Raw genomic sequence first — 15,954 nt, 5'->3', positions numbered from 1 at the left:
TTCAACATCTGCTACATTGTAGAAACCAGAGCAATAACCTATTCTATTATTGGCCATTTTGAATTCAGTTTCTTTCTCACGTCCCTCTTTACCAAGTTATGCTTTGGCTTAAACTTCTACTTTCTGGATGAAGATGCATCTATTCAATTCCTTAAACTCAAACATATTTCCCCACTGGTGTGAAAAGATAGCTAATTTCAGTTCTTCCATTAATCCGCTCCTGACTACAAAAGGAGTTATTTGTCTCAGCTTCTCATGTGGACCCCCTTACCTATCAAAGCACCTCAGACATGCAGGAGGAAGAGACATACACCTCTCTTCAGTGGGATAATCCAGCACCAAACCCTTACCAGAAACATCTGTCTTCCACCAAAAATTCAGGTAACCAGTTCTACTTATTTAGACCAAGACCTTGTGGTTTATGGGTTTTCTTTCTTTCCTGTTCTATGATGAGCCCAAGGTGATTTTTCTAATCTGAGATAACCCACTTAAGAGTATTATAATATGCATAATATGATAATATTAAAAATGAAATGAAGTGGAGGAGGAGTAAGTAAAAGTGAAAAAGGAAAAGAGAAATAGACTTGACAAATATGTATTACACTGGTTTTCTCTCTCTCTCTCTCTCTCTCACTGGAAAGACAAAGAATTCCTGGATTTGGAAAATAAGTGAAAACAATCATATATTTTGTGTAATTTTAATTCCCACGTAAAAACACCCTGCACATTATCTGATAAATACTAAGATGTAAAAGAGAAAACGTAGGTTGAAAAAACTGGCAAACACTCATCAGCCTGGATCAGTTCTGTCTTTATAATTTAATATTCGTATTAGTCTCCTATTGTTTAGGTAATACATTACCACAGACTTAGGGGCTTAATACAACACAAATTTATTTTCTTATAGTTCTAGAGATCAGAAGTCCAAAATGGGTTCCGCTGGGCTGAAACCAAGGTGTCATGGGGCTACCTTCCCTAGAGAGGCTCTAAGGGGCAACACATGCCCTGTCTTCTCCAGTTTCTAGAGCTGCATTTCTTGCTTTCTTTAGCTTATGGCTCCTTTTCCATCTTCAAAAGACAGTAGCACATTTTCAAATGTCTCTCTGCTTCCTCCATCATATGGCAGTCTGTACCTCTAATCTAAATCTCACTTATAAGTACCCAGATAAAACAAGATAATCTCCCCATCCCAAGATCCTTAACTTAATTATACCTTTAAAATCTCCTTTTCCACGTAAGGTAACACTTACTGGTTCCAGAGATTAGGACATAGACATTTCGGGCAAAGCTGTTATTCAGCCTATGACATTATCCAAAGATAAATTTTATACATTTTTCTGTAACTAGCATTAAGAATATAACAAATCACACATTCATTTTCCCTTCCTGAATAGTTGCAAAATTACCTTAAAAAAATTGTCCTCATCCAAAATCGTACGTTTAAAGGGAAATACCTTTGAACCAATCATGCTCAAGTGACACTGACAAGAGATGAGGAGATTGGAGACAGCCTCTTTGCTCTCAAAAACTAAAGCCTGCTGCCTGGCTTGCCATCATCTCTAAAAGATTGTTGGAAGAGAATACATCTAACTAGTTACTAAGTTTGTGGTGTTATATAAGGATAAGAGAAGTATGTTATTAAAACTGTTCAGTTTGGCATTTTTCCAAATCCAGTGTATTCCAAGTTATGACTTGCATTTCAAAGAGTTTGGGTTCACCTTTTCCTGTTACACACAGTTACACGGCCTCGCTGATTCTCTAGGAGGAATGTCTAATGTTAACTCCCTAGTTTACTCAGTGTCGTCCTATCCTGCCCCACCTCTTTCCTCTACTTTCTCTAATACAATTTCATTGTCTCTATTCCTTGTTCAGGAACGTGGTGTCTCGTGACAGTGGTTTTATGTATCTTCTGCATAGGCTCATTAGCAACCTCCATTTTCTTGGGTGTCAAGTGTAAGTACAAAAGGATATCTTCAAAATAATCTATAGATAGGTTACATACTTCATGTAGTGTTATATACAATTATATGTATGTATGTCATGGAACTGGAACTTCATAATTTATAAATGGATAAACAAATCAGTTAGAAACATCTAAATGACATAAATGATATAAAATAATGGCTTCCTTATTTAAGTTATGGGACATTTATTTGATATAACTCTCTAAGCACTCGGATGCTAATGATAACTTTTTTTTTTTTTTTTTGAAAGGAAGAGCCCAGATGGCCAGTCTCAGATGGTAAAGGCCTTTATTTTTTTTTAATTTAAATTTATTTATTTATTTATTTTTGGCTGTGTTGGGTCTTCGTTTCTGTGCGAGGGCTTTCTCTAGTTGCGGCGAGTGGGGGCCACTCTTCATTGCGGTGCGCGGGCCTCTCACTATCACGGCCTCTCTTGTTGTGGAGCACAGGCTCCAGACGCGCAGGCTCAGTAGTTGTGGCTCACGGGCCTAGTTGCTCCGCGGCATGTGGGATCTTCCCAGACCAGGGCTCGAACCCGTGTCCCCTGCATTGGCAGACAGATTCTCAACCACTGCGCCGCCAGGGAAGCCCTAATGATAACTTTTAATTGTTCAATTGCATGTTGTTTAACTCAAATCTAATACCATAGGTCTGTTTGGGGAAAATGATGCAAATAATTGCTTATATCATGATTCAATTTATGAATCATGTTAGTATGCCAAAGCTTGTAATTTGTAAGTTTTCAGTATAGGCTCTTCCTTTTCTAATATACATTTGTTCTAAATTTGACTTATACGATTATTTTAATATGAGTTTTTCACTTTATATTTGATGAGGTACCATTTAGTATGTTTAAGGTAAATGTGAGAACTTTGAGCCAATATTTAACCACATTTCTTTATTCCTTTTAGTCCAAACTGAAGACATGTTTCTATATCTAGCAAATGAATTTTTTATAAAATGTAACAATTACAGAACTGCAGGTTCCAGAAAAAGGACTAAGACCCTTTATTATCACTCATGCTAGCACTAAGCAATATCCTTAGCAAGACAGAGATGAAGGTTATAGTCTGGATAATTCTTATTTCTTGTATACCTTGGCAAATCATTTTTCTGTCTAGGAGGAATTAGCTGGCAAAGGAGAATTAGGAGTTCTGAAATGAAGAAGAGAAGAGTACAAGGTTTGCTTCCACAAAGTACAGGAAACTTGACCTTGTTCATGTTAGCTATGATCTTATTTTCCTGGTGGTTCAGAGAGGAATGTTTTAATAATTTCTAGGCTCTCAAGAAGTAATTGTTACCTTGTCTATCTCCTCAAATAAAATTTCACAGCCCAGCATAAATGTCAGAACTTCCCTTATCTCACCCTATCCTCCCTCTGTACTTTATTAAAATACACATAAATATAAATATATATAGTATATATAATATACTATATATATTTATATATATAATGCTAGTCCATTTTTAAAAGAAATTCACAATTAATTATCTGTTTATCAAGCATATATACTGGAAGCAGATTTGCAGAGTTGGAAGAGAACTACCATATATCCATAAAAATCCAGTTTTTTCTGTAAAAACTGGGGACTCTCAATGAAATATTGCCAAGTTCCATTCTAACTGCAAGAATACATATTTATCTGACATTGCAAATATCAAAAGTTATGGTTCAGGTATCAATTCTGTATAACAAATTTCAGTGTTATTTTATAAATATTAACTACTTGGGGTAAAAAGATGAAAGAAACTTGAAGTACGGAGAACAGTTTCAATTCAAAGCAAAATAACTGAAGGTGCAACATCTTGAAACAATATTGTCAAGTGAATGGAATGTAGAATTTGTGTTATACATAAAAATAAATCTATAGTCTCCAATCATCAGTTATTATATAGCTAAAAAGCATATAGTACATACTAAGGATGTTGATAAAATCATACTGTACATTTTTATGTCCTCAAAAATCTTGCTCTCTGATGGGCACATAATTTTGTTTTCTTCTCTGTCTAGTTTATGAAATCTGTTAAGATCAACCATGACAATCATGTTCTTAACAAACTCTGGGTTATCTTAAACTGAATGAATTAATTTTGATCTAGAAATCCCACTTCTGGAAAGTTTTCCTATTGATAAACCTGCACATGTAGCAATAGGAAGAAAAAAAAAAAAGATTGAAAAAAATGCAATTGCCTATCAGTAAGGGACCACTTAATTAAAAAATGATACCTCCACACTGTGGGATACCAAGAAGCAAGAAGAAGGAGGAGAAGGAGGAAGTGGAGATGAAGGTGGCGGAGGGGGAGAGGGAGGAGGGGCGGGGAAGGCACTAAAGGCAGGATGTGTATTACAAAAGTGTCTGGAGAGACCAGGTTCCAACAGGCACCTCTTCCTCTCCATGTAAGTGTCCTTTCACGACCCAATTTCTCTCTTGGATCAGGAACCACCAATGTGTACACAAGACACCTTGGTACTTGGGAGCCCAAAATGAAGTCTTGTTTGGGAATTTATGTCTTGCTGACCACGTGACATATTCCTGAGAGGTAACTAGCCTCAACAGCAGAGCCTTCTCAGGGTCTCTTTGTAACCAGGGACAAATCATCAATCGTATGTCATCAATAAACAATGCTGACAAGACAGTATAATCTGGCCCCCCAAAACCTCATACCCATGATAACAAAGCTACACTATTCATTTGTATGTTTCATGCCTTGTCCGGAGATCAGTGTCATGTAGGAATTTTAAAAACACTGCTCAGGTTGATTCCAGGCCAGCCCGAATTAATTCTCATGGCACAATAAGGACCACATATATAAGACTAGAAACCCAATGAAAAAAATTACAAAGGATATAATTATACACTTCATTGAAAAGAAAATACAACTGACGTTTATTTATACACGTGTGAAAAGAGTTTCAACATCAAACATAAAAAGATACATGCAAATCCAAATGAAATTGAGAGAACTTTTGCATGAGATAATAGAAGACATACATTAGTGTCTCTCCCCTCTACTCTGCTGTGACAAGGGCACTAGGAGTATCTCTTGTCCTAAAATTTGGTCTTTGATCCCTTCCCTGACCCAGGGCTCCTGAAACGCTTGTAAATTCCTAAGTGAAAAGAACACTTGGAGCATCTTTTGTTCTAATGAGGTGACTCTGGGTGAGCTCCTGTGTGGGGGCTGGTCACCAGCAAGACCACACCATGATTAGAAGCTTGGAATTATCAGCTCCACCCCCCATCCTCCAGAGAGGGGAGAGGAGCTGGAAATGGCATTAACAATTGATCATGCATGGGACTTCCCTGGCGGCGTAGTGGTTAAGAATCTGCCTGCCAATGCAGGGGACACAGGTTCGAGCCCTGGTCTGGGAAGATCCCACATGCCGCGAAGCAACTAAGCCTGCGAGCCACAACTACTGAAGCCCACTCACCACAACTACTGAAGCCCACGTGCCTAGAGCCCGTGCTCCACAACAAGAAAAGCCACCCCAATGAGAAGCCTGCGCACCGCAGTGAAGAGTAGCCCCTGCTCACTGCAACTAGAGAAAGCCCACACGCAGCAACGAAGACCCAATGCAGGCAAAAATAAATAAATAAAATAAATAAATTTATATATAAAAAAAATGATCATGCCTATGTGAGGAAGCCTCCATAAAATCCCTATTGTGTGGAGTCAGAGAACTTCCAGGTTGGTGAACACATCCACACTGGGAGAGTGACACACCCAACTCCAACTTCATGGGGACAGAAGCTCTTGAGCTCAGGACCCTCCCAGACCTCTCCCAATGTATCTCTTGACCTGGTTGTTCATATGTACCCTTTATCATATCCTTTAAAAAACTGGTAACTCATTTCCCTATCAGTGAGCTGCCTTAGCAAATTAATTGAACCCAGGAGGGAGTCATGGGAACCTCCAATTTGTAGCCAAACCAAACAGAAGTTGTGGAAACCTGGGGACCTACTACTTGCATTGGCATCTGAAGGGGGGAGCAATCTTTGGGACTGAGCCCTTGACTTGTGGGATTGTTACTTTCTCCAAGAAGATAGTGTCAGATTGAATTAAATTATAGGACATTGAGCTGGTGTTGTGGAGAAGGGCAAGGGGGGTGGTGGTGGGGAAACCATACATTTGGTGACCAGAAGTGTCAGAAAAGTCAAGGTGATTCACAGGAGAAAGGCTTATAGAAGGAAAAACTGAGTTTTTCCTATACAGTTTGCTTCGGCACACATGGAAGGTAATTTGGAAATATCTAATACAATTTAAATGCACAAAACTTTGACCTATCAATGTATCTTACAAATATACTTACACATGTGTGAAATCATGTATAACTAAGGTTCTTTATTGCAGTATTTCAGTAATATCAAAAGATTACAAATAGTCTAAACTAGAGAATTATTAAAATAAATCATGACATATCCATACAGTAGAATCCTATATAACAAAAGAATGAGAAAGCTCTTTATGTACTAACACAGTATTATGTCCAAAATATATTTTAAGTGTTAAAATAAAAAGTGAAAAACCATGTAAAAAGATTGTTACCATTTGTGTAAAGGCGAAGGAGGGGATTTTATATTCATTTGCATGCAAAGTTCAAAATATCTCTGGAAGAATAAAAAAGAAATTGGCAAACCTGACTACTTTGGGAGACTGGAATTGGGTGAATAAGGAAACAGGAATGGCAAAGAGCCTTTTTGCTGTGCATTCTTTGTAGGTTTTAATCACAAATATAATCAGTAATGTGTAGTTCTCTTTAGTCTATGTTGAAGGTTTACTTTGTTATATGTCAGTATTTTATCAGGAATGGTTGTTATTGTTTGAAGTGCTCCAGGTGTCCACTACTGCAATGAAGCAGCAAGAAAAACTCATCCAATGGGACAGAGTACTGCTCAACTTCACACAGTGGAAGAGAAACCATGGCCTCCAGATGAAATATTGCCAAACATTGAGGCAGAAGTCTTTCAGTTCAGGTAATTGATACAAAATCAGTTTCCACTGCGTGGATACACATGTATACACCAATTCCTCAAAACAACAACAACAAAAAACAAGTGACATACATTTTATTCTTTGTAAAATTATAGTCAAGATTTCATGATAGGAGAGAAATACTTTTGATCTACTCTTCAGTTCAATCTCATATATATACATATATATATCAATAGTATGTGGAAAATACTGAGGTTCCAAGAAATACAGATAAGGAAAATATACAGTCAAATGTCAAAATGGAATATGTGAGATTAGTAGGTAAGATTAAACAACAAAAAATGCAACATATTATGTGTTATCCAATCATTCAAATTTATGTGTATCTTTAATTAGAGCTCCAAATGCCTCAATTTATTTAGTTTAGATCTTGCTTTAGATTCAAATTTAGATATCTCTTGAAGCAGAAAATTCATTTTGAAAATCAGGGTATTTACAAAAATTATAACAATGCAGGGTTCAGCTCTTTTTTAAAAATTCTATGAAGTGACTTTGGTTTTATCTTTTTCATCCCTTACAAGCATTTTAAACCTGTCTATTTTGACTTGTTAATAGTGTGTCAAGTACTCTGTGGTTACTTAACTAGCGTTTAATAATACTAATACATAAAATTTAGAGAATTAACTTCCTTGTAGTGGATATCATTTTAGTAATTGTCAATAAAAGAGGTCAAAAACCTACCATAGCTCCTTCTAATTGAAATTTAGTCAAGTAAATGTTTAAAAAACTTCCATGTTTTTAAATATAACAGACTACTGAAAGCATGAGTTAGGCCCACCTCTGAGCCATCAACCTTAAATCAGTGACAATATCCATTTTGGAGACTTACAAATCCAGCATGTTCTCAACCTTTCAACTGCCACCTCAACACTACTTATGCTATGACTTTAACAATATTCAGGATACTGATTAGAGTGTATTTCAAACAAAGGATATTGAAGAGCCTTAAATAACTTGACATCTGTGCTGTGGAGACTGATAATGAACTATTTTTGGTCTTAAGTAGAAGGCTTTTCTCTAATAACTAGTGTTCTGGCAGTTTCAGTGTCTTTCCCTCTATAAAACTGTGCCAGAAACACTTGGTCAAATTCTTCCTCTTTGGTTCCCCTTTTATACATTTAAGCATCCTTCTTTTGTGAATACATTCTTTCTTAACACAGGTTCTGTAAAACTGGTTAAACACTATGGCTTATTCTTAGTTATATCAAAGTCCTAAAATAAACATATTGGTCACTTGTGTTTTTGTTTACTTTTCCTCACCCACAAGTTTTAAAATCATTCCTCAAGGTGCATTGTTTGTTCTCTCCATTCTATGCGGAAAAGTTTTCATGTTTAACTCTCAGAATTTAAACATCAACTTGAGGCTTATTATGCTACTCAATTAATTGGGAATGTACTTATTATTATGCTCGGTACATTCCCAATTAAATTGGGCCAATAAGATTAAAAGACATGAAACAATAAGCAAACAAATGAAGATTATAAATGATGTAAAGTTAAAAGAAGGAAAGATTTCTAAAAATAGAATAATCAGATCAATTATTATAGAGGAGGAACAATTTGGGAATAGATATTCTCAAATTAATTTTATCTTAAACTAATTCTTAGAGACCTACTGCACTTGGAAATAATTGTATAAATCTTACTGTATTCAGCCTCAAAGCAGCTGAAGTTGGTAAGTACTGCATCATATGAACCATTGGGTTAAAGAGTCCAGCTTTACTGGGAGTGACACAAGGGTTCTTTTGAGAAGATATGCTACTAATATTTTTACAATAACTTTAATAAAATGTTTATATTTGAAACCCATAACTGCAGCCCTTGTCCAGACAACTGGATTCAGAATGGAGAAAGGTATTACCATGTCTTTGAAAACTGGACAATTTGACACACCAGTAGAGAGGATTGTTTGAAGGAGGGATCTAAGCTTCTACAAATAAGACAGCAAAGAAGAAATGGTAAACACTGTTTTATGGTTTCACATCATTCTGAAAATACCATATTACCCATTAAAAGAAAAGACTGGTTCTCATAAGACAGAATTCCTTGATACTCTATAACAATGGTAGATTTGTTGAAAAAAAGGTTTAACACACAAAGTAAGAATTAGCATGGCTTGTTTTCCTTTTAACTGGAGAAACAAAAAACGAGATGGTTATTCAAAAATCAAGGAGAATATGTTAGTTCTATGTCCTTTGTTAATCAAAAAGGGGAAAGGGTAAGAGAAATACCGTTTTGTAACATGGTAACCCACTCCAAGATATGCATACATTATAAGTGTATGTATGTTTTAAATGTCTTATTTTCAATGCTGTAGGGAAGTATAATAAGCTATAACAATTTTGTAATTATCAAGAAAAGTAGAAGTATAAAAAGTGAGATGACATCATGAAATGGAGAGATTTATGAAAATAAGCATCTGCTAAATGAAAAGTTTAATTGACCTTAAATCTAGTTTACTAACATCTTAACGAGCAAACAGTAGGATGTTTCCCTGAAATCATTCTACCCATAAATTATGTGCGAAGTAGAAGACATATTTACACATTTATGAATTTATTAAAAATATATGCCTACTATATTTAGTAACGAGTCAAAGTTCATTTTTGCAAGAGTAATAGTAGAACAATTTGTTAAGGCTATACAATAAACCAAGGCAACTTGGACTAACTTATTACAATTATGGGTTCATACTATTTTTTCTGTGCAAATTTAGTGACAAAAGTTAGAAATATTTCTTCTCACAAAATATGCCTACCGTTAAGTTGCTTCTGGAATCTTCTAAACTATTTCTGACATTGAAATATCCTGGGAAAGTCATATACTATATGCCAAATTCTGAATCTGTTAAAACTATTTTGATACCAGATGCCTAATTTTTCCATAGTCCTTAACACCACATTGATCATTTAGCAATAGGGAAAAAGGTATCCTTTCTTTTAAAAATCCTCTCTCTCTCTCTCTCTTTCCAGCTCTCAAATTCTAATTACTTCTGTGGAAACAAAATACCACACTTTATATTTCATGGTAATTTATTGGGGTTTTTCTGGTAGTACCCCCCTGCCTCTCCATCCTCGGTTCACTGTTCAAGTCTTGTTTCTTATAGGACTTTATCACTGGCAGCCTGAGGTAGATCAAAAGAAGCTATGATTACTGGGTGGGACTGTCTCAGGATGGGTCCAGCCAACCTTGGCTTTGGCAAGACGGCTCCTCTCCTTCCCCTGATCTGTAAGTCTCTGAGGGAAACATTCCCAGAAGAATTAGACACAGGAGGGAAATCAAAAGTTCATTTTATTTTATACCTTACATTTCCTCCAGAAGACATAACCAGCATGATAATTTCACAGGCTTCTGATTGGAATCAAAGCCAAGATAATTTAAGAATGGCTACATGACTTCTAAATTTTCTCCATCTCAGCCCCACTGCCATTACACTGTAGCACATTCACATCAAAATTTGAGAGTCTGAATGAACAATATTATGTGATTATCAAGTACATTTCCTTTGTATCATTTAAAGGCTAGAGCGCTAAGGGCAAGAGACTATAGTAATTATTAGGCAATTTCCATAGTAAGCTTTCAGAAAGAACTGGGGAGGCTGGTCAGCAGCCTTTGTATTTTGAGAATTAAGAATCAGAAAAGAGATTCCAAATTAGACCCTATCCTTTTGTATCCAAGCTTTTTTTTTTTTTTAAATGCTGCTTGTTGAAGTAATATTTACATACTTTATTGAGAGAAAATAGTTCTGTTATTGAAGAAGAAGGGCAAAACTACCTCAAGAGGGTAACAGATTAAAACAAAAGGAAAAGCTGTGCATCTCTCATTTTATTGCCCAGAGGACATTCCCATAAGCCCAACACCTAACCTCAGATACACTGACTTGCCTCTCCAGGTCACTAATACAGGGACCCCCAATCAACTAACCAGGTCTGTGGATACCTCAGAAACAACGGCCTTTCTTCCGCTAACTGCAGCATTTGGAAATATTTCATCTGTGAGAAATACGCATTAAGATCTTCTACCTGAAAGAAATTTTGCTTGAAGTGATTGCTCCATTACGGTAATACCTGCAACAGATCATTGGAAAACCTGTAACAATGAGTTTAAGAGCCAGCGCAGAAGTAAACCAGTGCAAGGGTTGTGAAACCAGCTACCTGAGACACAGAACCTATCTTGCATTTACACTGGGTAATATTCCTCAACATTTTCCAGATGTTCCTTTGACATTGTTCAAATTAATTACCAAGAATAAAATTGGTTTAGAGCAACAGAGGACAAAACTCTAAAGAGTGAAAAACAAGCTGAAGAAAAATCATTTCTATTTGTCATTTTTTTTCTTCCTCTCTCTCTCTCTCTCTCTCTTTAATTTAGAGTGACTGTGAACTCCACAGAAAAATCTATAAGTCACTGGGGAGATGATGCAGTTTTAGCTGACTGATGCTCTTTTTAATAAATGAATAAATGTGATCTTTTAAACTCACTGTCTGCCAGATCTTTCTGTGCATTTGCTGGGTTTCCAGGCATTATGTTATCGGATCAGTAGGATAGGAGGATAGAGATATGGATTTTCAAATTGGAAGGAAGACAGCCTGCTATCTGCTGCCTGTAAGACAATACGATTTTTAGGACTGCAGAATTCTACTGGAGAGATGAACAACCAGAGCTACACGTAAGTGGAAAGAATAGTCAGGCTGCCAATATCAGCGTGTCTCCAGTAAAGAAGAGCTGCGAGCTGCCTTCCTGCCTCTCACTGACCATCCCCACCACTCGCAAATCAGAAGACTCACAATCTGGATTCTCAAGGTTAACACTCCAGCACTTCTAACTACTTGTCTCTGTGTCTCAATGTCCTCCTTGAAAAACAGTAATAGAACTTGCTTCAAAATATTGTTTGAGGACTAAATTATTAATATATGTAAACTTGCTGAGAACTCCATCTGTTCTTGCTCTTGTTACCTGGAGCATCAGTCATCTCTAGGCACCAACCTCATTTCTGTATTCCAGATAAAAATGACCCCTTTACTGCTCATGTTATAAGAAGATTGAGAAGATAAAGTTTATGGGTTAATTGTCACCAAGTATCTGGAGAGAATATCTGTCTTAAAGCCAGTAAATCTATAGACAATCTCTGTCCTAGGTCTGCAGACTCCTTGAAGCATGGACTAGCTTGTTCCCCACAGACAATGGATGTGAAAGTGTCTGATGACTTACAGAAAGGAAAATTTCACTCATTATTATTACATTACTTTTCTACCACTTACCTACCATCCCTAGAAAAACACCTTACCATTCAGTAGATTCTCATCAAATAGATGTTAAATTCAATATAATTTTACTTACTCTTTCATTTCTCACAAGGAGTAGCTGAGATACATTAGATTCTCATCTTTCTCTCCTCATAAAAAAGACACCACTTAAATAAATAAGGTGAAATAAAACCTAATTCACGGAGGCAGTAGAAATCATTTAAGTGAACCTGGAAGTCTATTGTAAAAGATGACCTCTGAAGGAGACATTCCTTTAGGGATGGGAAGGGCATGTTTTTGTGTTTTGTTTCTTTATTTACCCTTGACTTGGAGCTTAAATGGTGGGAATTTCAATAAAAGGGATTATTCTCTAGTTTTCTGCTGAACCTAGAAAAGGAAAATAGCAAAGAAAACACAGTATAAATTGTCCCCTCTGGTTTTTACAGCTGGCAGCTCAATGTAATAACCTGGAATAAAGGGGAAATAATAGCAAATTTTAGAAGCAAAGACTGTTTGTCTTCAAGATTCTTCAAAGTATTGTCATGGAGCTGTGTTTAGAGAAAGGATAGGAAGCATTTAATAACTCTTTTTAGAAGAAGTACAATGAAGCCAGAGGCAAACATCCTACAGCTGACATCATCCGCCAGCATGTGATGCAGTATTTACAAGTCCGAGTTTTATCTACAGAGCAGCTGGCATAAGCTTCTACAGATTTCCTCAGTGGTAATACTGCTTTCCACACAGATGGTATGGGGGGAAGATTTTTCCTTGCAGTTTGCTGTTGGCCCAGAAAAGCAAGGCCTTTTTCAACACAGTGGTAAAAGACTGGACCTTAACACCGGGATAATCAGTTTCATATCCTAGTCCCACCAATAATGAGCTGGGTATCTGATCCATCTCACTGAGTTCCAGATTAGTTTTTAAAAAGGGAAAGGATAGAAAAAATAAAACCCTGTCCTATAAATGTAAAGACGCTTTTTTAACATGCTCTATCCAAAGGACATTAAACGTATGAAAAGAAAAACTTTGGTAATATTGATAGAATAATAATATCATTAGATTCTAAAAATCGATTCATACAATGAAACTTGTAAAAGAAGTTATGTACACTTGAAATCAGATTATGCAGCTTTTTGTATTCTTCAAAAACTGCAAGAATTCCATTAGAAAGTATTCGACTCCCAAATATTGAGGGCAACCCTGAGGCAACTTTCTAGACCTTTCTACGTATTTCACCATCTGCTACTATCTCTAAAGTAAAAGCTCCCAGCACACTTCTCACATTTCCTGCTGTTACAAGGCCCCTGACCTGTTTCCTGTTGATAAATTTTAAGAGCTGGTTCAATATCCTCAGGAAAAGAAATAGCTCATTGTTTACCCTGGGGAACTCGGATCTACCAGGAAAGGCCATGTTCCTCATTTAACATTTCCCCACAGTTTCTTCAGAATTACCTAAACACACAAGAGCCTAGAAGAAAAAAAGTTTTCTCGTGTTGGAAAACCCATTCACAGGGTGCTACCCTCTCTGATTCTCAACGGAAAATTGTTCTCAGAAAGTCATATTATGATTATTGCCTATTCTTAAAATTAAAAAAAAAAAGTTTGTGGAGTGAATGCTGTGCTATACTCCTTTCTGTTCTTCTGAAATATTTGCTCATGTCGTGATTAGTACTGTGGATTTTATTAGGTAGATGAGGAGGCTGAGGGCAAAGATGGAGAGGAATCAGCTCAAGAATAACAAACGTCAGATATATGCTGTTATTTTTCCTTCCTCAACATCTAAAGTGACACTTTCCCTTAGGCTGCAGATCTGGAGAGAAAACACTAATCATCACCCACTAACCAGGCAGCTAGACTTGTTAAAGCAATGACATTTAAAGAGACACCCGTCATCCAGCCCTGAACTAGTCTGCAGTCACGTAAGATGCCAGGGGTCAAAACTGAATGAGTGCCACCTCAATTTTACTTAGTTCACAAAATCATTTGACTTTCTCAGATTAACCATATTTTCCTTCTGCAGTAACAAGGCTTAAATAACACTTAATTACTTAACTAAAAGTCTAATCCATGTCTCTCGTTATGTGCTTATTATATCAACCATGTTCATTAAATATCTGCACCCATCATGGAAAATATTTAGTAATATCCACAGGCCCCCAGTGTAGGGGCCTCTCTATAATTTGTTCACGAATATAGATCTCTGAAGAAGGTTGTTTATGCTTGCTTTCACTTCCCTACTTTTAAAAACTAAATCACTCCTAGGCTTTTCTACATATTTTTAACATCCCTTACATTTTACATTGCAATGTAGATTATGAAACTAATTCCACATGTACCTCATTTCAGCCAACAATAACACCCTGCGGAAACTGTAAATATGTCTACTTTATACTTGATGAAATAAGTTTTGTGAAGTAAAGGGACTTGCCAGATAATAAATTACAATACGGGATCTAAAACTTCATTTTATGGCCACAAATGCAGTTCTTTTTGCAGGACACAATAAATCGATGCAAAATTTGTTCAATGCTGAAGAAATTTCCTAACTAATTAACAGAAAATTGAAGGGAAAATTCTTAAGGAAGAAATCTACAAGCAACGATTGATAAGTGACACAGTCTTACAGGAATAAATACAAACATCTCCCCTTTATCATGTATTTGCTAATTCAATGTCATTTCACCATGAGATAGATGTTTACTGAAAATAAAACTGAAGCATCCCAGTTTCCACTGTTGAAAACAAAGAATGATAATAAATTATCCTTTCTAGTGTTAAACCCCTAAAATTGATTTATCTCTAAGTCGATGAAGTCAGTGGTTGTGATGGTGTTATTTGCAATGATTTCTGTTATGTGCGTGCATATTTTCCTGAGCTAGGGGCACCTGCACAGAAGCCAGCTGTGTATGCAGATGTCACAGTGTCTCTTTCACTTGCCATGACCTGATTGGATAACTCACCCTATCACAATTCGGTCAACTCATCTTTAGCCACACATTGATGATATAAACGTGCCTCAAAAGATTTAAAATTTAAAATGTTAAAACCATCCTCTTGAAGACAGCATGCCTCTCCAAGACTTCTTATTTTTCTCAAATCATGAAATAATCAGTACTCTTGTAGAGTCCCCACAAACTCTCAGTAAGGCACACACAACCACAACACTGATTGCTCTCACATTTTGAAGAGCGTCTTTACGTTGAATTTTTCCCCAAATCACAAGTCCATTCTAAAACCACCAACACTTTCCATTATTTACATTTATTATTATCAAATCTTCAGTACCTGGAAGGTATAAACAGGGATGAAATGGAAGGAAAAGGAACAGAAACCACACTAGGCCAGGCGCACATAAAGAGCTTGACTTTTGTTCTGCAGAGCAGAATCTTCCACTTCTCTGAAGGGAGGCTGCAGTTGCAGCTGTAGTTGGAGAACCATTGGCCTCCGTGTCCGGCTCAGAGAGGCTCAAGGAGCCTCTGCAGTTTCACTGTGGCCGCAGCTCTTTCACACGCGCATCGCCTCAACTCCTTGCAGTCCTTGGAGAAAGCCTTTCCATTGAGGATGGTCACACAGTCCCTACTTCTTAGGCTGGTGAAATCTACTACAATCTCAAACCTCAAAAAAGAAAAAAAAAAGTCCATTTTATCATAGTTTACTTGTAAAATACAAAAGTCCACAGAGAGTGTCCTAAGCTTGATAAAATGATAGAATAGACACCCATAATGAGTTTACTGGAAAGATGGGGCCACCAG

The 15,954-nt window shown here is 36.6% G+C and overlaps 3 protein-coding genes across 4 annotated transcripts in view; 1 reads left to right on the top strand and 2 right to left on the bottom strand.

Annotated features, from left to right (window-relative positions):
- LOC103012302 (C-type lectin domain family 12 member A) overlaps positions 1-15,954 on the bottom strand; it is a 234,448-nt gene that overhangs the window by 46,812 nt on the left and 171,682 nt on the right. The window lies entirely within an intron of this gene.
- On the top strand, positions 291-10,982 carry CLEC9A (C-type lectin domain containing 9A). Its single transcript, XM_007196086.3, is given in 7 exon segments — positions 291-381; positions 1,873-1,953; positions 6,791-6,937; positions 8,762-8,895; positions 8,897-8,914; positions 10,063-10,184; positions 10,862-10,982. Coding segments are annotated over 7 exon segments (714 nt in total).
- The window catches only part of CLEC1A (C-type lectin domain family 1 member A), a 28,151-nt gene continuing 19,127 nt past the window's right edge, over positions 6,931-15,954 (bottom strand). The window contains exons 6-7 of one of the 2 annotated variants that reach the window (XR_452337.3): positions 15,488-15,817; positions 6,931-11,023 (exon numbers count right to left, since the gene is read on the bottom strand). Coding sequence is in view for 1 of the 2 variants with exons in the window: in XM_007196087.3 (XP_007196149.1) it covers positions 15,658-15,817 (160 nt within the window). In the remaining variant the exon portion in view is untranslated. Of the gene's footprint in view, positions 11,024-13,278; positions 15,818-15,954 lie in introns of those variants that run through there. The other variant, XM_007196087.3, reaches the window with a different exon arrangement.

This window comes from Balaenoptera acutorostrata, chromosome 11, assembly GCF_949987535.1.
Source record: "Balaenoptera acutorostrata chromosome 11, mBalAcu1.1, whole genome shotgun sequence".
NCBI classification, from domain to species: domain Eukaryota; kingdom Metazoa; phylum Chordata; class Mammalia; order Artiodactyla; family Balaenopteridae; genus Balaenoptera; species Balaenoptera acutorostrata.
Note: the sequence above shows the minus strand (reverse complement) of the source record. Positions and strands in the feature narration are given on the sequence as shown.